General features: G+C 44.3%; 2 protein-coding genes across 10 annotated transcripts in view; one reads left to right on the top strand and one right to left on the bottom strand.

The window, feature by feature from the left end:
- SHPK (sedoheptulokinase) overlaps positions 1–22,131 on the top strand; it is a 938,822-nt gene that overhangs the window by 521,108 nt on the left and 395,583 nt on the right. The gene's annotated exons all lie outside the window — the stretch shown is intronic.
- SYNRG (synergin gamma) overlaps positions 1–22,131 on the bottom strand; it is a 33,598-nt gene that overhangs the window by 10,792 nt on the left and 675 nt on the right. For 2 of the 9 annotated variants that reach the window (XM_042442332.1, XM_042442334.1), the window contains exons 2-15: positions 19,732–19,760; positions 18,976–19,094; positions 18,038–18,168; positions 17,621–17,726; positions 16,949–17,060; positions 16,355–16,657; positions 14,307–14,525; positions 13,006–13,083; positions 12,155–12,351; positions 11,163–11,411; positions 10,503–10,639; positions 10,114–10,235; positions 9,748–9,819; positions 7,417–8,361 (exon numbers count right to left, since the gene is read on the bottom strand). In XM_042442332.1, the coding sequence (XP_042298266.1) occupies positions 7,417–8,361; positions 9,748–9,819; positions 10,114–10,235; positions 10,503–10,639; positions 11,163–11,411; positions 12,155–12,351; positions 13,006–13,083; positions 14,307–14,525; positions 16,355–16,657; positions 16,949–17,060; positions 17,621–17,726; positions 18,038–18,168; positions 18,976–19,094; positions 19,732–19,760 (2,819 nt within the window). Of the gene's footprint in view, positions 1–7,416; positions 8,362–9,747; positions 9,820–10,113; positions 10,236–10,502; positions 10,640–11,162; positions 11,412–12,154; positions 12,352–13,005; positions 13,084–14,306; positions 14,526–16,354; positions 16,658–16,948; positions 17,061–17,620; positions 17,727–18,037; positions 18,169–18,975; positions 19,095–19,694; positions 19,761–22,131 lie in introns of all 9 variants that reach the window. The other 7 variants (XM_042442333.1, XM_042442335.1, XM_042442340.1 and 4 more) reach the window with 5 other exon arrangements.

Below are 22,131 nucleotides of genomic sequence, written 5' to 3'. Positions count from 1 at the left end.
TCTAGTGCATGCTAGAGTACCTCCAAAATGTCCTTTTCTACCTAAATATGGAGCAGCTTAGATACGCTAAAGGCACCAGATCCTGTCTGATCTGGGAAGTTAAGCAGGGTCCACCTGGATGGGAGACAGCCATTGAACACTGGGTTCTGTAGGTTATATTTCAGAGGAAGGAACTGGCAAAGCCACCTCTGAGTATGCCTGTGTTATGCCTGAAATGCATGGGGTCACCATAAACTGGCAGGTGACTTGAAGCCAAACAACCTAAATAGGAAGGATGCTTCTCCATAGACATGTTACCCTTTGCTATGGGAAGCATGGTGGGCAGACTCAAGGGACAGAATTGGAAGGAAATGTAAGTGAGGCCTGTTCCAGACTGCCAAAATAAAGCTGCTTGGGGTCTCTTTGGAGGTGTGCTGTTTAAATGATGCATGCATCCTAAGAATCCGGAAGCTGCACCAAAGCTGCCCTCCAGTGCTTAGGAATGGAGTGTGGCTTTGGCGCGACCTCCGGACTCTTAGGACCCATGCGTCATTTAAATAGCATACCTCCAAAGAGACTCGAAACACTGTAACAGGACTGACTTCCAAGGGAAATCCATCTGACTCGAACTTTACTAGCCCTTCTGTGAGGAGATAAGACACAATTCCAGGCAGGTATTTGTCCACACTGTCTTTTGTGTCAGGACCCCTCATCCCTCTAAAGCGTTCTTGGGCTGACGTTTCCAGTGCCAGAAGGCATTTCTTGGCCTCGGAAAGCTGGGAAGGGAAAAACACAAACCTCCGCCCTGTTTCCCTGAAACACAATCCAAGAGCATCAACACTCACCTGCTTGCCATGGGTCCCAAGCAGTCCCCAAATAGTTTTGTTTAGTCTCAGATTGGATGACAGGAGTTGCAGTTTGCTTTCTGTCAAGCTTATATTGTTTCTGCATTTCGGTTTGGTTGTTGCAGAACGACAAAAAGGCTAAGACCGATGCTATTTCTTACAAAAAGGTGCTAATATCTTTCTTTCCACATGCCTGGGAATGCGCTTTCTGAACATTAACCGCTATCAGATTAAAACCAAGCATCTTGACAACTGCTGAGGCCCGTTTCTTACATGTTCGCCAGATTCATGGGCGAACCGGACCGTGAAAAACCAACACGTACAAACCAAATCGGCTGGGTTTTGTGTGGGTCCTAAATGTCTCATGCGAAGAACCTTTGACAACAAGTAGCATTAGGGAGGTATTCGTCGGAGACGTATTTGTGGTCAATGTGATCCCTGCTTGAGAGAAAGTGAACCCCGAGGGCAATGGTTCTCAACCTTTGGGCCTCCAGATGTTTTGGACTTCAATTCCCAGAAGTCCCAGTCAGGAATTCTGGGAGCTGAAGTCTCAAAAATCTAGAGGACCAAAGGTTGAGAACCACTGCTAGAGCAATGCAAAAGCAAACACCCTCTGAATGAATCTTGTCTCAAGATTGAGGGTCACCACAAGGTGGGAAAGACTTGAAGGCACACAACCACAACAACGACAACATGAGGCATTACAGTCTGTGGGAAGTAGAACTGGCCAGTTCCATAATGGTTGCATCCAGTAAAAGGCTGCTGTTGTGTCACCGCACAGGCAAGCCTGCAAAGTGATTGCTGTGCAACGGGCATCGCGGCCTATGTGCATTAGTCTTGATGCGCATCTGTCCCACTGTGCACTGGGACACTGGCTGGGGTGTACTGGGGTATACTGGTAGAGCCTGATGTGCACCAGGACACTCTTGTCAGCGTCCCATTAAGCATCTTCGCAAGTACAAAACACAGACTGCGATGGGAGATTTCAATACTTATTATCAGCAGCAAAAGTAGTATCCCACCTCTTCCTCAGTAGCCACACAATATTGACTATCAGTTGAAATACAGTTTCCAATCTGGTCTTCATTAGGTTGTGAGCAACGGCACTGTAAAGCTGAGTACACTTTGAGCCCGTACAGACAAGCCAAAATAAAGCTGCTTTGGGTCACTTTGGAGGTATGCTCTTTAAACGACGCATGCATCCTAAGAGGTCGGAAGCCATGACAAAACCATGCTCCAGTCCTAAGGACTGGAGCGCAGCTTTGGGGCAGCTTCTGGCCTCTTAAGATGCATGTGTCATTTACCTCCGAAGTGACCCGGAACAGCTTTATTTTGGCCTGTCCGTACAGGCCCTTTGTTAGCCATGTGCAAGTGAATCCACCTTGGGAATGTAAAATACATGGGGATATGCTCATAAAATAAGTACATAGAGAGCTCTTGTACCCTCTTTGAGACTAACTGAAAGAAAGAAATTGGCGGCGTGAGCTTCCATAGACTTCAGTCTACTTACGCAGATGCATTTGGACAATCTCATAAAACCACTAACACCTCTGCATAAAGAAAGTGTCAGGTTTAATGCCCGCCACTGCCAGGTAGTGTAGCCAGGAAGAGACCGTGATGCCCAGGACCTCAGGCAGACAGATGCATAAAATCTTGACCCAGTTGGCCAATCTTACAATGGAACACACCAGAAGCCCAGAAGATGGTATTGGTCTGGTTCAGACTCCCAAGTCGCCCGTGAAAGGGCAGGTTGCTTACCTGGAACCATATTTCGTCAAGCGGTCATCTGCGAATTCACACAAATGGGCTGTTTTGCGCAGGTGCAGAATAACCCATCTGTGCGATTCGCAGAGACCGCGAAGGAGGAGGACGGGGTACTATGTAAAATTCCAGGCCTAGAAGAAGCACGGAGGAGCAAAACAGTTGAAATGTGAACCAACATAAATCCTCTAGGAAAAGGCGCATTTGCCAGCCTCGGCCACAGAGGCACGCATTGTAAATGCTCCCTTTGGTTAATGCTGGATATCACCCTTCTGAGGAGTAAAGATCTGAATCCTCTTAAGAGGCGTCCATCGCCACAGTGAGGAAAACCAAGATTTTAAGCTCCAGCGCTGGGCGCATCTCTCTTTTTATTCTGTGGTACTCAAGGGAGATGATCTCAGGAACTGTAGGACCAGCTTTCGGCAAAACCTAGTGCCTTTTAGACATGCTAGATTGTAGTTTCCAACAAAATAATAGGTGTAACACATATATCTGTAGGGCAACAGGTTGGCGGAGGTAGGCCCTATATTTCAGCCTAAGAGGCTGGAAGCCGTGGCAAAGCCATGCTCCAGTCCTAAGGACTGGAGCGCAGCTTTGGTGCGGCTTCTGGCCTCTTAAGACGCATGTGTCATTTAAGCAGCATACCTCCAAAGTGACCCGGAACACCTTTATTTTGGCCTGTCTTCTTGGCTATATCTTGGTTCATGTAAGGACCAGACATGACCACCCTCCAACCCTGAAAACCACCAAAGGAGAGAGACGGAGAGACACTTTTCAAGAAGGAGGGGATACGGTTGCTTTAAACCTCTTTACATTTATTTTCCCTCGCCGGTAGCAACCCGAGAAAAGACTCTCAAAAAAGGGAAAGAGGAAAGAGAAAAATCACACGTGCTCAGACTTTCCAAATATGCCAAGATCAATATTTATTGAAACACAGCAGGACTTTACAGATCACAAAAGAGAATGATATACAGGAGCTCAAAGGGGGAGGCATCAGAATCAAAGCATGCAGGCCAGTCGTCGCAAGGAAACGTCAAAGCAGGCTTCGGAAAAAAGGCACATTCATCCGGAAAATAGGTAAGTCTCGGAGAAGGAGAAAAGAAGAGAGGGAAAGAAAAAGGAGCAGGAGAGGAATGTTTCCACCTGGCTGAAATTTACAAAGGGTTTCCCAATCGCTTATCGGTTGGCAAATTCGACAGACTAGTTACCTCCGCACAGTTTACTTGGAAGAGAGGCTGCGCCTTTGCTGCAGTGATAGAAAGCGTCAAGGAAGACAAACTGGGGAAGGGGATGAAAGACCCCCAAAAGAAGCAAACCATTCAAATTGAAAAAGCATTGAAAGAATTAACAATTTGGCAAGAAAGTCGTGGAAACGGCAGCAGCGGAGGAAACCGGTTGAAATGGAAACATGCAGCAAGTGCGCCGACGGTTCCTGGCGGTTAAAAAGAAAACGCAGGCGCACCAAACCAAAGCGTACTTTCAAGCCACGTTATGAATTAAATATGGGCTATCGTCCACACAAAGAATAGGAAAGGAAAAGTTTAAAGAGACAGTATCCCCTCTTAGAAAAGACGTCTCTCGTACCTCCAACCCTGCCTTTGGTTCGAAGGCAACTGGTTTTCTCGTCCCCTCCCAGCCAAGCATTTGTCCCTATATAACTCACCTTCTCCTATGAACTTGTCACTGAAGAAGGAGATTAGAAAGCCTCCTTGCTGTGCCAATACTTAGGTTTTTTGGTTCACGAATGTCACTTGCGAGGCTCCGAAGGCGACTGAAAAGAGGTCTCCCCCAAGCAAATGTTTCTCCCAAAGACTTATAAAGGGATACTGTCCCTTTTCTGACAGTTCAAGTTTACAAAAGGAAAACGCGGAGGGAGAATACTGACTTAAAAGGAGGCAAATGTCAAAGGAAGGTATATAGACACTCGGGCATCACCGATTCAGAGCCTGAAATGCTTCAAAACATAGACATATATGCATATAAATAGATATATAAATATATATACAGAGAATGAGAGAGAAATAAGACAATGGATAAAGTGGATTTCATAAATAAAGAGTTCAAAGTCAATAGGTTTTTGTGGGGTTTTCGGGATTCGTGGGCATGTTCTAGAAGAGTTTATTGCTGACGTTTCGCCTTGAATGTGAAGATGCCAGCCACAGATGCTGGCGAAACGTCAGGAATAAACTCTTCTAGAACATGCCCACGAAGCCCGAAAAACCCACAACAATCTATGGATGCCGGCCAGGAAAGCCTTCGACTTCACAGTTCAGAGTAACTTCGGACAAGGAGGAGGCTAGAAGAAAAAGCTAGTATTTCTTTGACCCTGAACCACGATTCAGGGATCATCCGCTGCCTTCCCTGCTTCTCCAAAACCCTATTCCTTCTTGGCCATTACAAAAAAATGAACTACAACAAAATGGCTAACTATGGCCTGTTACAGACTGCCCAAATAAAGCTGCTTTGGGTCTCTTTGGAGGTATGCTGTTTAAATGATGCATGCATCCTAAGAGTCCGGAAGCTGCACCAACGCTGCGCTCCAGTGCTTAGGAATGGAGTGTGGCTTTGGCGCGACCTCCGGACTCTTAGGACCCATGCGTCATTTAAAGAGCATACCTCCAAAGAGACCCGAAGCAGCTTTATTTTGGCAGTCTGTAACAGGCCTATGACCCCTTCCTAGCCAAGGTTTGAAATGCCGATCCAGATTAGATGCTAGTTGGCATTAAACCTGGTTAGCTTTGGTGTCAATGCAGCACTGAGCAATGAGGTATGGATGGCAAAAACATATGTGTGAGCCGAGAATTGTGATCCCTTCACCAATGTCAGGAGAGGAAGCATAAGGACGAAGCTGGACTTGGCACTAGAAAGTCGATCAGGAGATCATTTCGGCTTTGGAAAGAGAAGGAAAAAACCTGATAATGACACTTTGAAAGTATTTAGCACTGAAACACACACAAACCTGCTGACTTTGGACCCCTCAAAAGAAACCGAATGGCGACAGTCGGTCTTTGCTACGGACGTCAAACTCGCCTCTTGGAAATGAGCTACGTAAAAGAGCCATCGGCCATCCGAGGCGGGTTAGGAAAATAGTAGGGGAAAGTGCTTTTTTGGGGGGGGGAACCCCCAAAGTTAAACCAAAAGGAAACAAAACACTTCTGAGAACGCAGACTGACAACCCCCAGCGCCCTGCGCAAGCATTTTAAACATACAAAAAACAGTTTTCCTTCTTCACGAAGAAGAATCATTCCTGATATTTTGCACCCTGTTAAGAGGAATCTCCCGCATCTAAAGCCATCGAGGGATTTCGGCCCCGTTAAAAACGGAAAGCGAGGTTACAGTACTGTGATTGTTTTCACTACCCAAGATCTGGGGGGGCCCAAAAAGAAAGAAGCGGCCAATAATTTGTGTCTAAAGGAAGCAGCATTGGCACCCACAGCCCCCCTTGCCACAAACGTCCATGGATAACACTGTTTAACGTTTTGGAACACTGTCGTTTCCCCAGTTTCAAAGGCCACGGAATAGTAAATCCAGTGTTTACTACCTCTATGTAAACTCATTTTTAAAAGCAGCAACCCCCATTCCTCACCAGCAACTCATAAAGTTGAATGAGTTGCAACTGGTTTGGAGATGCCCAGTTCGTAAGCTCTGGCACCAATTTGACAAAGGAAGTTTTAAGAGGGGCAAACCTTCTCCAAAAGCAGCCCTGAGGGTCCCTCGGCTTTAATTTCACCACTGAAAGCTGGCAAACACACAAGTGTGGCATCGCCAGAAGTCCTAAGGGCAATGACATGTGTCCTTCTCACCCAACAGTAGTTAGTCAGCTCCAATGGGAGCAACCCACACAACTGGCTACATCCATGCAACTCTTGCGCATCAGTAAGTATTGTAGTGATATGGAAGAAGCTTCCATAACACTAGCGCCCTGCGAGGACAGAGCCGTTTTCACTACACAAGGTGGGCTGGTATTTGCATGTGGCGGTATTTGTGAAGCCCAGCATTTGCACATTGAGATAAGCAGGCTCTGTAGGGTCAGGAATGGTGATTTCAGTGTATTCTTGGACACCGGTATGCACCGTTGTGAACTTACTTTGAAGAGCGCATGCCAGGGTGAAAAACACACAGATGGGGCCATTCTGTGTTTACAGAAACACACACCTCCATACATAGGTATGGACCTTTGTGTACAAGAATGGAGTGTATGACAATAATCCTTGGGCAAAGAGAGCTCACCATACTTAAGAGTAACAGGACTCAGTCTGTACTTCTAAGCCCTGTTGGTAGTTACAACCCCTGTGTATTTCTCACAGCCAAGAGGGAGAACCAGCCCTTGCACATGATCACACATCTCAGTCCTTTGGGGAATGAGCAACTTTGGGATCTTAAGAGACTTTCAGAGATGGATGAGCCCTCCAAGAATAGGATATAGGCTTGCGGCTTCCAAAAGCCTTCAGCCCAGAGCTAAACTGCAAACTCACTCGCTAAAACTTTAAGGGGTGAGGCAATCCCTTGGGAGTAGTAGTCCGTCTTGCACACTCTTAGTGTCACCATGAACACTGGAAGAGTGTTTTGGCCAGAACTGGGGGTGTCAAGAGGACGTCAGTAATACTGCATGGTGTAAAGGTTTCACTGCAAAACAATCAAATCTAAACCAGACAACAAAAATAGTAACACTGCTTGGTTAAGACATTAGCAGCTAGCCAGCAATACAAGTTCAGAAGGCCTTTGCTCGCTGGAGGACCAATGCGTAATACTGATATTCAGCTCAGAGAGCAACACTGTTGGATGCGTATCTGCTGCCTTTGTTACCAGAGCAATCTAACTAGTTCCTCACCTGCTGCTGGAGGATGCTGGCCGCTAACCGTTGGCAAATCCAAAGAGCTATCAGACATGACATGCTTAAGGTCTCCTCCCACATCTGCCAGTTTCATGTCAAACTGGACAGAGAGGGCATCTTCAGAGTCTTCTTTGCCCACGCTGCTGCCTCCGATGGAGGGGAGGTCCAGAGACTTGACGGAGGCAGAGTCCTCTTTGGCGTGCTTGAAAGCGGCCAGTTTGTCCACCAGGGATTTTTCCGAACCGGAAGAGAACTTGTTGGAATGGAAGTCGGCAAAGTCGTCCTCGCTCTTCGCGGACGAAGGGGTGTGATCTTTCAGTTCTTCAAAGCCTAAAGTGGCGCCGTCCAGAGACAGCTGTTTGAAGATGTCGTACTTGGTAGAAGCGGGAGCTGAACTCTGCCCGCCCTTCGCAACACTGACCAAGGAGGCACCGGCTGGAGGAGCAGCGCTGGCCTCTGCCTTGGGGGTGTTGTATTTATCCCCTGGCGGTTGCTCCGGAGCATTGGTACTGTTGTTGAAAGCCATGAAGTCTGCAAACTCGTCTTGAGTCGTGGCGGAGGTACAACTGGACAACCCTCCAAAGAGGTTGAAGTCAGCAAAGTCATCAGCCAAGACTGAGCTGTTGCTGGGTGCTGTCAGAGTCGGGGTGGCGGCTGATGCTGGCGGTGGTGGGAAAGAGGCCTGTTTGGTGGCATTATAGGTGGCCGGGAAGGGCGGGGGTCTGTTCTCCCCAACAGAGGCTGAGGAAAACAGATCCAAGTCGGCCAAATTCAGAGAAGGCTTTGCTTGCGGTTGTTGCTTCAACTGTGTAGGCAAAGAGAAAGGCGGGGGGAAAGACTTATCTTTCGTCGGAGGGTCTAGTGGCGAGATGCTGTCGGCGGTTTTGAAATCTGTGAAGCCGTCATCCGTTCCGGCGGACTTGAACTCGGCAAAGCTGTCTCCTGAAGGCAAAGACAAGAAGGAAATGTAAGCTGGGTTTCTGCAATGACACCTATGACAAACTCTCAAACCAAGCAATGCACACAATGATTCACATACAGGCCCAAAATGGCTTCAAGGGAAGTTGTTTACGTTGTATTATTTCCATTTCATTTCCTCCCAAGAATGTGGATGGTGCAAAGGGGCAATCCATGATCCTTCTATATCTGATTTATCCATTATAGCATCTCAATCTAAAGAGCCCTATATCTCTCCGCTTGACAGAGAAAGAGGGGAACAGGAGAGCAATGTACACTGAATAAGCAAGACATCACAGTCACACACTGAGTAGAGTAACTCTTACCTTCTCAGACTATTAGGATGAAAATGTGGAAAGTGACATGTGCTCATTTTTATTTTTGAAAGCATATTCTATCTGCATTTTATTACTATGAAAGGGAGTGTGTAGAGCATTTTGTTTAACCCATTCACCAGCCTTTTCCTCTTACACACACCTCTCCCATTTGGGCTTTTCAAAAATGTTTCAAATTACCACCACAACCACACACACAAAAAATATCAGTTTCACAATTTCGATCATGTTAACATACTCTAATTAGAAGGTGTAACCATTGAGGGTACATTAAATGTAACTCCAGTTACATGGACATGACTTCTTGGAACAAGGCACATAAATGCTGGTTCTTCCAAGGAAGTTGTGAAACTGACCTTAACCCAAACTGACACACAACACGGCAAAACTCAACTTACTGGCAGACTGCAAGCTTTTCCATTGGAAATGTAAGCTGGTGAAAGGGTTAAAAGCGATACAAATTCAAAACTAAGTTCTCTTCTGACAATAAAAAGTGAAACGCTGGACTAGCTAAAACCTTCCATGAGCCAGGTGTGATGGTTTGAGTGTTGGACTAGGACCCTGGGAGACCAGGGTTCAAATCCCCCTTATCCATGGAAATGCACTATGTAACTCTGGACAAGTCACACTCTTTCAGCATGAGAGGAAGGCTATGGCAAAACCCCTCTGAACTAATCTTGCCAAGAAAGGTAGGCCTGTTACAGACTGCCAAAATAAAGGGGCTTCGGGTCTCTTTGGAGGTATGCTGTATAAATGATGCATGCATCCTAAGAATCCGGAAGCTGCACCAAAGCTGCACTCCAGTGCTTAGGAATGGAGTGTGGCTTTGGCGCGACCTCTGGACTCTTAGGACCCATGCGTCATTTAAATAGCATACCTCCAAAGAGACCCCAAGCAGCTTTATTTTGGCAGTCTGTAACAGGCCGTAGGTTCCTAAGTTGCCATAAGTCAGAAATAACTTGAAAGCAACTTTAATTTGTACGTATGTATTTGTGTGTGGAAGACACGAAGGCTCACGCACAACTGTCACACTTACCTACGGATTTACTCTCGGACGGCGGTTCCAGTTCTCGAAAAGCACTGTACTTGTCTCCGCCGTCTACGGCGCATGTAATTTTGAACAAAAAAGAGAATTAATTTTATTATTTTTAATTTATTTTCTAAGCAATTTATGTTTTAATCACAGTTTTAATGTACTTGCTATAAGCATAACACTGACACACTCTTTTCTCACTTTTGAAGAAGAGGGTTTTTCAGGTAATGTTGCTTTATATTTGACTCCAGATATGGGGTATGCAGTCTCCAAAGTCATAGGACAAAACTCAAACCACAACACCACACTGCCTTGAGAAAAACAAAGTTGGAAAGCACCACGTTAATACACACGGCAATGGCTTTATACCTCCGAGGGAAGCCGGGACGTCCGCAGGCTTGTCGGCGGAAATCCCTTTAAACGCTGCGTATTTGTCCACAGCAGACGGCGTTTTTTTCGCGCCTGAGACGGGTATCAGCATCGAAGGGGCACTGAAATAAAAGGAGAGTATAGAGCTCAGCAAAAAGTGCCGCATGAGAAATTTACAACTGTTTTCAAGCCAGGAGAGCAGAAGTTCTCGAATCTTAAGAACGGGGCCAAACATTAAATAGTCCAAGACTAGGGCTCCTGACAATATAAGAAAGAACCTGTTCCTGAGCATTTGCAAGATATCTATTAGGGTGAAGAAAGCCACACAATACACACACACACTTCAGTGCAAAGCCCTTAAAACCAAATTACAGGTTTAAGTTCCCTACCTGCTCTGATGCTGGGCTGCAGTCGCCTTGCTTGATCCAGACACCTCTCCCTGGAAATCTGGAAAGGTATCGTCCAGCCCTCCTGACTTAGAAGCATCTTGGAAATCCTGGAAGTCATCATCCTCTTGTTTGGCTGCCTAAATTACACAAACCCATGAGAACCTTTCAGAATGACAACACATTTGTACCTACAACATCATTATTTACTACAGAACTGCCATTAATTTATATATGCCATTCTCAAAGACAGAGCTCTTTGCTATAACCAACTGGTACAGAATTGGTGAGCAGTGGAATGGGACACATTCAGCTGAGCTCCAATGCTTAAAACTGAGATTAAAACATAGCTGGCCCACGTTTTGCTCCTTGGGACAGAGCAACAAATGCCAGCCCACTCCTAGGAGTCAAAATGCATAGTACCAAGCCAGCAAGGTATTTTGGCAGATGAGGCCAAAAACCACACAAGCACCCCTCAAAACACTGGTCCCTGACACTGAAAATACAATGCTAACAAATTAAGTATGTAACCCATTTTCTTGTTTTTCATGACATCCAAAATCTGCCACTTAAGGTGTGGGAGGGCCAACCCTAGCTCAAAAGACCAAATGGCTCTACTTAAGTTGTAAAGTCAGCTTATTATATGGCTCGTATTACACTAACCTGGTTTGCAGTGTAAGATTGCATGAATGTACTGGAAGTCTGGGTCGACGCTGCGGCCACCGGTGCGGCCATGCCAATCCCCACAACCGCTGGCCCCATGTTAAGAGGCATGGAAACTGGCGTTACGGATGGCATCAGAGGCTGCTGGCTCATGGTGACAGGGATGGCCATCGGAAGCCCACTTAGCGTAGGGATTGGGGCAGAAGGAAACTGGTGTAAAGCGTCAGGGCTCATGCCTGGAACGCCTCTCTGTATTGGGGAGAGAAAAAGCAATACAGTTGACCCAACAGTATGGACGGTTTTCAGTCTTATACATATCAGTTCTGAAGCAAGTCCGATTGAGTTCACTGTTTGCTGCCTTTTTCATGACATCCAAGAAAGCAAGTGTGGTGTAATGGTTTAAGTGTTGAACTGCGACTCCGGGAGACCAGGGTTCAAATTCATGCTTGGCCATGTGTGAACTTGAGCAAGTCATGCTCTCTTGGCTTCAGAGGAAGACAACGGCAAACCTCCTCTGAAGACATCATGCCAAGAAAGGTGACCTTAGAGTTGTTATGAGTTGAAAGCGCCTTGGAGGCACACAACAGCAACATGGCCTGTTCCAGACTGCCAAAATAAAGCTGCTTGGGGTCTCTTTGGAGGTATGCTATTTAAACGATGCATGGGTCCTAAGAGTCCAGAGGTTGTGCCAAAGCCACACTCCATTCCTAAGCACTGGAGTGCAGCTTTGGTGCAGCTTCCGGATTCTTAGGATGCATGCATCATTTAAACAGCATACCTCCAAAGAGACCCGAAGCAGCTTTATTTTGGCAGTCTGTAACAGGCCTAAAGCAGTCACTATATTCCTAAGGATAGGGCTGGTCCTAGGTTACAGATATAGACACAGGTGGTCATTCTAAACAGTAGAAGCAGAGATAAGGCCTGGACCTCCCTGAGTTTTACCTCACAATATAGATAGATAGATATAGTTTACAATGTGAACTCAGTCCTACCTGGGTTACTGCTATCATAGCCAGGACAGTATACAGTTCTTCTTTCGTCAGCTTCCCTGGAGTTGTGCGATTGGCTAAGGCCCATATTTGTCCGAGGGTCTCTCTGGGAAGCCCAGATGACATGAGAATGGGATACAATTTGCCAGTGTCGATCCCAGAAGAGGTCATAGTTGTTTCTAGAATTTTCTTGTATAGATCTGTTAAGGAAGAGGAAAAAAAGGTTGGTCAAAATGGGACTGAGCACTGCGTGGTAAAGTAGTTGCCTTGTTTTTCTCTTAGACGCTGGCACATAGAAATCGGTGTGAGACAGAGAGACGCATTGATGTCTGACATTATCAAACATCAACCACACCAAAGACATTTCAATGCAACTCCAGCTGGACAGCAATCAAAATAAAGTTTTAAAAGTCTACAGGGAATAAGCCCCTTCTGATAAATTTCACTATGTACTTCTGCAGAGACAGTGGCCTGTTAGAGACTGCCAAAATAAAGCTGCTTCGGGGCTCTTTGGAGGTATGCTATTTCAATGATGCATGGGTCCTAAGAGTCCAGAGGTTGCGCCAAAGCCACACTCCATTCCTAAGCACTGGAGTGCAGCTTTGGTGCAGCTTCCAGACTCTTAGGACCCATGCATCTTTTAAACAGCATACCTCCAAAGAGACCCAAAGCAGCTTTATTTTGGCAGTCTGTAACAGGCCAGTGTCTGTTTTTATCATTATGCTTAGCAGAAGAATCCGATTTAAAATCCAATGTCACCCAATCGGTATTTAGAACCGCGCTTCATTCTCTGTTCGCCAGTCCTCCGACACGCGTCAACAACCGACGTAAAGAAACAAAGCCGCCATCATTACCTGGGACTAAGCTGTCGTTGTAAATCCACGGGGGCATCATTTGCTGGATAGGATCTTGTGGAGGAAACACGCCGACACCTGAGGGCACACACATGCACACACGCACAAAAGAGACAACAGCGTTTAGGAAATCTCTGCGGCAAACAATTCCACCTGCCATCTTATTTCAAAGAAAGTGAACCAAGGCCTGTTACAGACTGCCAAAATAAAGCTGCTTTGTGTCTCTTTGGAGGTATGCTGTTTAAAGGATGCATTCATCCTAAGAATCCGGAAGCTGCATCAAAGCTGCCCTCCAGTGCTTAGGAATGGAGTGTGGCTTTGGCACGACCTCCGAACTCTTAGGACCCATGAGTCATTTAAATAGCATACCTCCAAAGAGACCCAAAGCAGCTTTATTTTGGCAGTCTGTAAGGCCCAACTTTCTACAAGTGGTGCAATAAAACAGGAATATTTTGGTCCAGAGGATAAGGAAGCACTACCTTAGAAAGGCTGAAAGAAAAAGGAAACATCCAGCCTAGACAAACTCTTGTGGAGTTTGCCATTATAGTGTGCGGCCTTCTTTCCGTGGCCCACATATTTAAGATTTAACTGGACCCAGTAAGCAACTGTTTTGTTCAGTCCCAATGTGGCCCCTTAGAAATGACTGCAACCATTAGAAGAAAGTACACCTACACAGAAATGGGGCAGATAACCAAATTACAAAGGTGATATTCCATTCTATTATTCCAAACCCATGGGATATTGTTCAACCAGAATTCAATCTTAGCCCTAACAGACCTGAGAAAGAAGGCTGTTTCCAATGAGCCACTGCAAAGGCAACATCAAGTAAATGACTTGCAGTTATTAGTAGTAGTATTAAAAGAATCCTGCTCTTTCCCCAGATAGATTCTATTAGTTGTCGTCGCTTAGACAAATGATTGCATTCAAGAGAGTAGTGATATTCCGAGGGATGAGATTCCCATGCCCTCCTCCCCCAAAATTAACAACCGCAAGGACAAGAATCATGACGAAAGCATGCCAGATTTGGAGAAGGGGCATTTTTTCATTCCCGAAAACAAGGCAGGACTCAATCTTATTCAAAACGCTTGTTAGATTTAACCCGCTCTGGGGGTTACAGAGAAAAAGAGTGTTGGAATTAGAACAAATGTCTTGCCGACGTTATTGTGAGCGTGTTAAGAGAACGCTGGTATTATTCAAGCAGGGATTCAGAGCAAAATCACCCGGCGTTTGTGTTAAGAAGTTAGTGCGTTCAAGCAGGATTTGAGCATAGGCTTGTTTGCCGAAGATACGTATTTGCTCACCACACTCCTCAACTGACAGGTTTTGTTCTGAAGCCTTGCTTGCCTCTGGACATGGAGTGCCAAGGGGGAGAACCCCTACAGACTTGGCTGCTAAACCGGGATCAGTGCCGCTTACAGCCGTGACACTGAGCTCAACTCCCGGCGCTTTAGCTTTGAGCTGAGCCTGCTCAGATTCGCTCAACCCGGCCGGTGGCAGGGGCTTCTCTTCCAAGGAAGGGCCTGGACAAATAAAAGGAGGAATTCATTTATACCTGGATAACAACCTCAGTTTGGAGCTTCAACCCAAGGAAGCACAAAGCATGGGCTGGCCAAGATGTAAAACCATCCCCGTCTCCTCTTTATCCTATCCACCAAACCTTTAACATTCTTGGTGTATTTACACATCGAAGCAAGCCAGAACTCTTTCATGGTATATAGTGGTGTATGCTGGTTTATGTAGAAGGAGTTACCCAAGCCCCAGCTCTTTGTGCTCTGCATAACATGATATCTGAATCTAACACACTCTGGCTTGTCGGGAGGGAAACAAGACAGGAAACCACTTTGCGCTGGGTTCGGTGTGGTTTTGTCAGCCGCATCCATGTGCAAGGCGAGCAATCCCTCCACATTCAGACCCATCCACAATAGGCCAGAATGATAAAGGATTCTGTATCACTGTGTTGTTCAAAGGAGATCTCTTAACTAATGAGCAAACACAGTTCTCTTCAATGTTCTTTCCCCTTCGTTGGATCTGTTCCCTTTTAAAGACATGCTGTACTTCTCCGAAAGGGCTCTGACTTAGTTTCTCATGGCTGAGTTCATAGAATCATAGGCCTCTTACAGACTGCCAAAATAAAGCTGCTTCGGGTCTCTTTGGAGGTATGCTGTTTAATTGATGCATGCACCGAAGAATCCAGAAGATGCACCAAAGCTGCACTCCAGTGCTTAGGAATGGAGTGTGGCTTTGGCGCAATCTCTGGACTCTTAGGACCCATGCATCATTTAAATAGCATACCTCCAAAGAGACCCCAAGCAGCTTTATTTTGGCAGTCTATAACAGGCCATAGAATCATAGAGTTGGAAGAGACCGCAAGGGCCATCCAGTCCAATCCCATTCTGCCATGTAAGAAATCCATATCAAAGTATCCCCGACAGATGGCCATCCAGCCTCTGCTTAAAGACTTCCAAAGAAGGAGACTCCACTACACTCCGAGTAAGGAGTGTGTTCCACTGTCATGATCAGAAGAAATGGAAATGACACACAAGTGGATCACAAGAAGCACCTTAGGAGAGATCTCTCCGCTCTTGCATGAGAGAAGAGGGAAGCACATTCCAAGACAGCATCTAAAACGAATGGGCAAACTGTGGATATGTTTTAAACCATGTGTGCTTCCTCACCACTGGCTACTCAGGCTAAGGGCTAGTTGCTCACCCTTGTTATAAACCAGAAGAAAAGAACATCTGGTCTTCTAGATGTCTTGGACCATGAATGCCAAAACCTGTTGCCACTGGCCGTACCAGCTGGACCTTCGGGGCGCTGAAGCCCAAACCACCTAAAAGCCAAAGACTCTCCCACCCTGAACAAAACCTAAGCAATTTACTATCCAACGTACCTGGGGTATCTTTCCAGCTTGATCATGACAACACAGCACTCGGCACTTTTTGTTCGGAGGTTCCACTGCTTGCTCCGGAGTAAGTTTAGCTTTGCAGCTTAAATACTGCAGTTCAGATTTAAAACCAGACAACCCCTCTGTAGTTGATTAGATCCAAACTTTTGCGGGACTGCAACTCCAATGAGCCTTAGCCAGCGTAGCCAGTGGTAAGAGACCATGAGAGGTCTAGTCCAAGAACCTCCAGAGGACCACAAATAGCCCACACCTAAATTAAACTTCAACTAACAAACACATATCCATGGACTCCAACCCAGGCTGGAATCCATGAAAGCTTAGGTCAAATAACACTTGCTAGGCACTTTGTTGTTGTCTCCCACAAACCAGATGGAATTCACTAAGTCAGTTCCTTCATGGGAGACCGGCCTATTCCATTCCACTACGAAAGATATGGCATGTTACCTGTTTTCTGAGTGTTTTGTGAAGCTGGAGAAGCAGAGAGATAAGGGACCTGCCCAGTGGTGCCATGAAGGATGGAGGGCACTGGAAGCTGGACGGCGGGGAGAGTCTGGGCCACAGCCTTCTCTGAAAGCCGTTGCCCAGCCTGGGAAGGAGGATGGCAAGACTGAAAAGGCTGGGAAGAGGTTGGAGGCACGAAGGTTGGGGTGGCAACGGGTCCCTGCATAAAGTCACTAAACTCCTCGTCGTCAAGAAAGGTAGAGGTTTGGGAGACAGACACGGTAGAATGGGATGGTGTGGAATGATCTGCAAAATGGAAATGGAGACACACAAGTACACACACACACACACAAAATGGAAGTTAGGAAGGGTCGATTGCATTGTTAAATCTCACCCGCTGAAAAACAGGATTCGGAAATGCTGAATTCTGGGCTGACAGTCTATTAGTTTAAGACAGCTAACAGTTTTGCTGGTATTCTTACGAACAAGCGTATAAAACCGCTTCTGATCGATACGCCTATAAAATGTCTTTTATTACCCAGAAGCTGAAATAATGAGATTATTGTTTTTTGGAAGTCTCTTATGAAAACTGAATACCTGCATTTTTCGGATGCGATGTCGGCGTCGGGTGGAGCTTTGCGTCTCTGGAAAACCCATCCAGGTTCCCTTTAATGGCCTCCAGCGCATCATCCCTGCTCTTCTCTCCCGCCTGAAACGGTAGTTGCAACCTTTGTTGAAAACTGAGCACCTTCACCAATAGACTATTACTGTGAGAACATTGTCTGAAATGTATGTAATACTTGCTAGTTTAATACCCATTAAGCCGAGCCATATAAATAAGCGTATGTCTGCCAAATGTGGGAAGGACTGCACCTTACTGGGTGCCTATGTACATATGTAGTGGTCATGCTCATCTGCGAATCACCTTCTGTTGACATTAATATCTGAAATTAGCTCTGTCACAGGGAAATGACAGCCACTGTCACAATCCTAGCACACTTTTTACCAGAAGCGACAAATCTCTTTAAAAAGCAAGGAAGCATATCGCCCTTTTTTACTTTGTCAAGAAGAAGGTGGCAACCTCTGTGGCTCCCCAAAATATTATATCCTTCAGTTAAACAAGGCAAACAAAAGCATTTTTTCAATCCAGGATATGTTTATAATTCAATATCCTAAACTGTGTAACACTTTATGCTGAGCTTTTATTGATGTTCTGCCCTTTAATTTTTCTCTCCCTGGAAGAAGCTGTCAAGAAAAACATAACTATACCTTTGGTTTCACGCTGCTTAAGAGTCGCAGCTTTTGTTTCTGCTCTTCAAACTGGCGCCTTTTCCTTTCCTCTTCCAGGAACTTTTGCTGGTGTTCAAATCGTTTCCTGCAACAAGACGGAAACCGTTAAATACTATTAAACCAGGATGATTTGTGCAAAGTGAGTTCTTGTTAACCACAGTTAAACATCAGAGCTGCACCAAGCACACAAGGAATTAGGGAGCTTCCCTGTTTTGTCATTTGCAAAGAAGAACGTGATTCCTATTGGTGTCTCTCTATACACTCTCCACAACAAGATAGAGTTAAGTGTAGTGTACAGAAAGTGAAGTGCAGTTCAAGTGTATCTTTGAGATCAAATGTTGCTTTGGCATAAAGCCTCTTGAGGAATGAACGATCCATTTTGTGATCATCACTTACTGCTGCTCTTCCACAAACTGCTTCCGCATGTCTTGGGTGTACTGAGGAGCCGCCGGGCGCATTCCTAGGAAGGAAGCCTGCCCCATGAATGGCATCCCAGCCGCTGCCATGTGACCCAGAGGCATGCCACCCTGTAAACAAAAATAGAGATGTCAACAAGAAATGATTCTGGCAAAGATCCCGTACACTTTTAGGGCGGCATAAGTAAGAACCGACGCAGCTTCCCACAGGGTCCCAAGAGTAAAATACATGCCGCTTGAGCTCACCGAGTGTACAGCTATCAAGTTATTCCCACTCACCAAGTCAAGGGTGAGTGACCGGGGAATGTGTGCATGTGTATGTGATGAATGACTGTTGCACATATGTCACTAACTCCATGCTCAATGGTTTTCGTACATGTAATGCCCCAAAAGGATTCAAGATTCTATGCTGAAGGAAAACAAAACCTCACAAACCAGTCCGAGGATTTCTTTCGAATAGATTGGGCATGTTTTGAGCCACATTTGCAACAGGATCTCACTGCCAAAGGTTAGATTACCACTTTCTTCAACGATGTTATACATCTATTCCCCCAAAACCATAGAATCATAGAATAATAGAGTTGGAAGAGACCACAAGGGCCATCCAGTCCAACCCCCTGCCATGCATGGACCTTGGGACATGCCACTCTCTGAGGCTTCTCATATAGGCACATCTCTTTACTACTAAACACTCTGAGGTTTCTCTTGAGAAGCCTCAGAGAGTGGCTTTTCCTCCCCGCCAGTCTCTGAGAAAAAGGGCAGGAGACAAATGCAAATAGCCTGAATCGGAGTCCTAGGATGCTATGGCTTTTCTATGGGTTTCTCTCCCTCTCGCCACAGATCAACGGAGACCACAGAGATCAGCCCCACAAAGTGCGCCACCTGCGCAACGGCTTTGCACAGACTTCAGTTCCAAACCTGCATGGCCATAGTTCCAGGAGGCATCTGGGCGCTGTAGTTAATCCCCATCATGCCTGGCATACTGGGCTGCATGACAGAAACCACCGGGAAGCCTTGCTGTGGCATGGGAAGCATACCTGCAGATGGAACAAAGATGGGTTAGGATTCTTGCCAGCCACAGCTTCAACTGCGGGAAGCGGAGATGCAACTGCACCTAACAAAGGTTTTGCTGAACTACTCTTATATGTTATGGTATAGGAACTCATCCCTATTCTTTTTATGTTATTTCTACCTCTGATACCAAAAATACTGTTAGAGAAGTAATGTCCAGAGGGAAAAATCTACTTCATTGATTTATCTACACCTGTATAGTATCATACCTATATATCATCAATTGCCTTAACGCCTCTCCAAAGCAACCTGGGGACTCTAGTTTTACACACAGAGAGTGGGACTGTTTCTCTCGCAGCACCCTTAACATTCAACTAGAGCAGTGCTTCTCAACCTTTGGACCTCTAGGTTTGTGAGACTTCAACTCCCAGAATCCCCGAACAATGAGCATACTGACTGGGGCCTCTGGGAATCGAAGTCCAAAACATCCAGAGGCCCAAAGGTTGAGAAGTACTGAAGTAGAGCATTGCTTATTGCACAGTGGGAAAGAGCCAAATCCTTAAGAAACCAATGAATAGCAGTTCTGAGTCCCGGTAGTCGTCTTCATTTATATGCACCTAACTTACCTGCGCCACTTGAGTCCCTTTTAAAGCTTGTACATACCTTGAGGTCCAAGACCGGGAAACATGAAGCTGTAATAGAAGAGGGAGAGAAAAATCCATCAGTTTGCAATCCGAGATAAAGCTAACATCTGACGCTAAGGGTCACCTGAACTGAAGGAGTTTATTTAAGAGGGTTTATTTGTACCATGGTTTAAGAGGAGACAATGTTGGCTGCAGACCATTCTGATTCATCGTTCCCGATTCAAAGCTAATTCAAGGATGGTCTTGAATTAGTCATAAAGTACAGTAATCCGCCAGAGAGATCGGCACGCCTTCGTTCAACCTGCGTCTATTTTAATCGCAACCCTGAGCATCACATTGCATTGAAATCCCTTTGGAGAAATCGTGTTTGCATCAGTGCTGCTCAACATGAAGGTTTATTATGATTTATTGACTGGATTTATACCCCGCTCTTCAGCCCTAAAGACCCTCGGAGCGGAATAGATCCAGGCGGTCCTTACAAAGACATCCATCTGTGTAAGGCTCCTCCAGAAAGGAGGGGACGCACAACTCGATGCGAAGCACAACACAGCGCTGGTTGCCGTTTCATGCGTCAAGCCAGCAAAGGCCAAGCCATTAAACATGCAAGGCTTTCTAGAAAAGCCATGACTTATTCATAAGCCTCAATAAAGAAGGGAAGGAGGAGAACCACTCTTGCTAATTGCAAAGTTAAAGATTGAGAGACCATTCCGAAGCAGCTTTTTCTCCGGTGCTGAAGGACAGCTAGTGCATTACACATTATTATTATTATTATTATTATTATTATTATTATTATTATTATTATTATATCTATTATTATTATTATTATTCAATTTATTGTGGGTTTTTGGGGCTCGGTGGCCATGTCCTAGAAGAGTTTATTCCCGACGTTTCGCCGGCATCTGTGGCTTTGGCATCTTCAGAGAAGTCAGACGCTGCTGAAACGTCAGGAAGAAACTCTATTATTATTATTATTATTATTATTATTATTATTACACACCTTGAAGGCAAATATACACACATCATTATTATTATTATTATTATTATTATTATTATTAACCTTTATTTATAAAGCGCTGTAAATTTACACAGCGCTGTACATACAATCTTTTTAATTACATAAACGTATAGCCCTAACGGTCCAAAAATGGACTGCAGAAATAATCCAGTTTGAGATGGCTTTGACTGCTCTGGGGCTCAATGCTAGGGAATGCTGTGAACTGTAGTTTCGTGAGACGTTGAGCCTCCTCTATCTGGCGCCACAATAAACTACAGTTCCCAGGATTCCCTAGCACTGAATCAAGGCAGTTAAAGCGGTCTCAAACTGGGTTATTTCTGGAATGTGTTTGGGACTGATCTCTCTCTCTCTCTCTACATATATATACATATATATATATAAAACACAAACATATATAAAAGATTATTATTATTACTTTTTGCAGGGGAAATGCCTCTGTGGGATTGAAAGCATTTTAATTTTTGGGTGGGGAAGCTATTATTTTTATTTGCTTATTTAATTTATATATTTATAGGGAACCAAGGCGAGTCACATTTTTAAAATAAAACATTATAATAAAATTTAAAATATTCTAAAAATAAATAAATTTTAAATTACATTAAAAACACCAAAAGTGACAAATACACATGAGTATGACTACTCTTAAAATATGAGTATGTGAATATATATATATATATATTACATATAATAGCACATTATATTATAATGTTATATTTAGAATATATAATATTATATATGAATATATGAGCATATGAATATATATATATTATATAATAGTACATATATTATGTTATATTTAGAATATATATTATATGCTATATATGAATATATAAGTATGACTACTCTTAGAATATACAATAATAATTATATATATATATATATACACACACATGAGTATTTGTGTATATATATATATAATGCATAACATTATACATTACATAAATGTACGACTGCTCTTAGAACATATGAATATGTGAACATATAATACTATATACAGCAATAGACATAATAACATTATAGATAGACTACATGGTTATATTTTATATATGAATATGTAAGTATGACTACTTTTAGAACATATGAGTATGGGAATATATAATATCGCATACAATATTATATACAGAATAATAGCATACATTATACAATATATATTCTATATAAATATAAGAGTATGACTACCCTTAGAATGTATAAGAGTAGGTGAATATATAGTATTATATATAGAAAAATACTTTATATGGACTATATAAGATTATTATATATGAATATCTAAGACTACCTTCAGAACATATGAGTGAGTATGTGAATATATAATATCATTTACGATATTATACACAGAATAATTACATACATTATAGTATAAATATTATACAGGTATATAAATTTAAGAGTATGGCTACTCTT

This window comes from Sceloporus undulatus, chromosome 11 (genome assembly GCF_019175285.1).
Source record: "Sceloporus undulatus isolate JIND9_A2432 ecotype Alabama chromosome 11, SceUnd_v1.1, whole genome shotgun sequence".
In the NCBI taxonomy this organism is placed as follows: domain Eukaryota; kingdom Metazoa; phylum Chordata; class Lepidosauria; order Squamata; family Phrynosomatidae; genus Sceloporus; species Sceloporus undulatus.
This window is presented reverse-complemented; position numbering and strand designations above follow the sequence as displayed.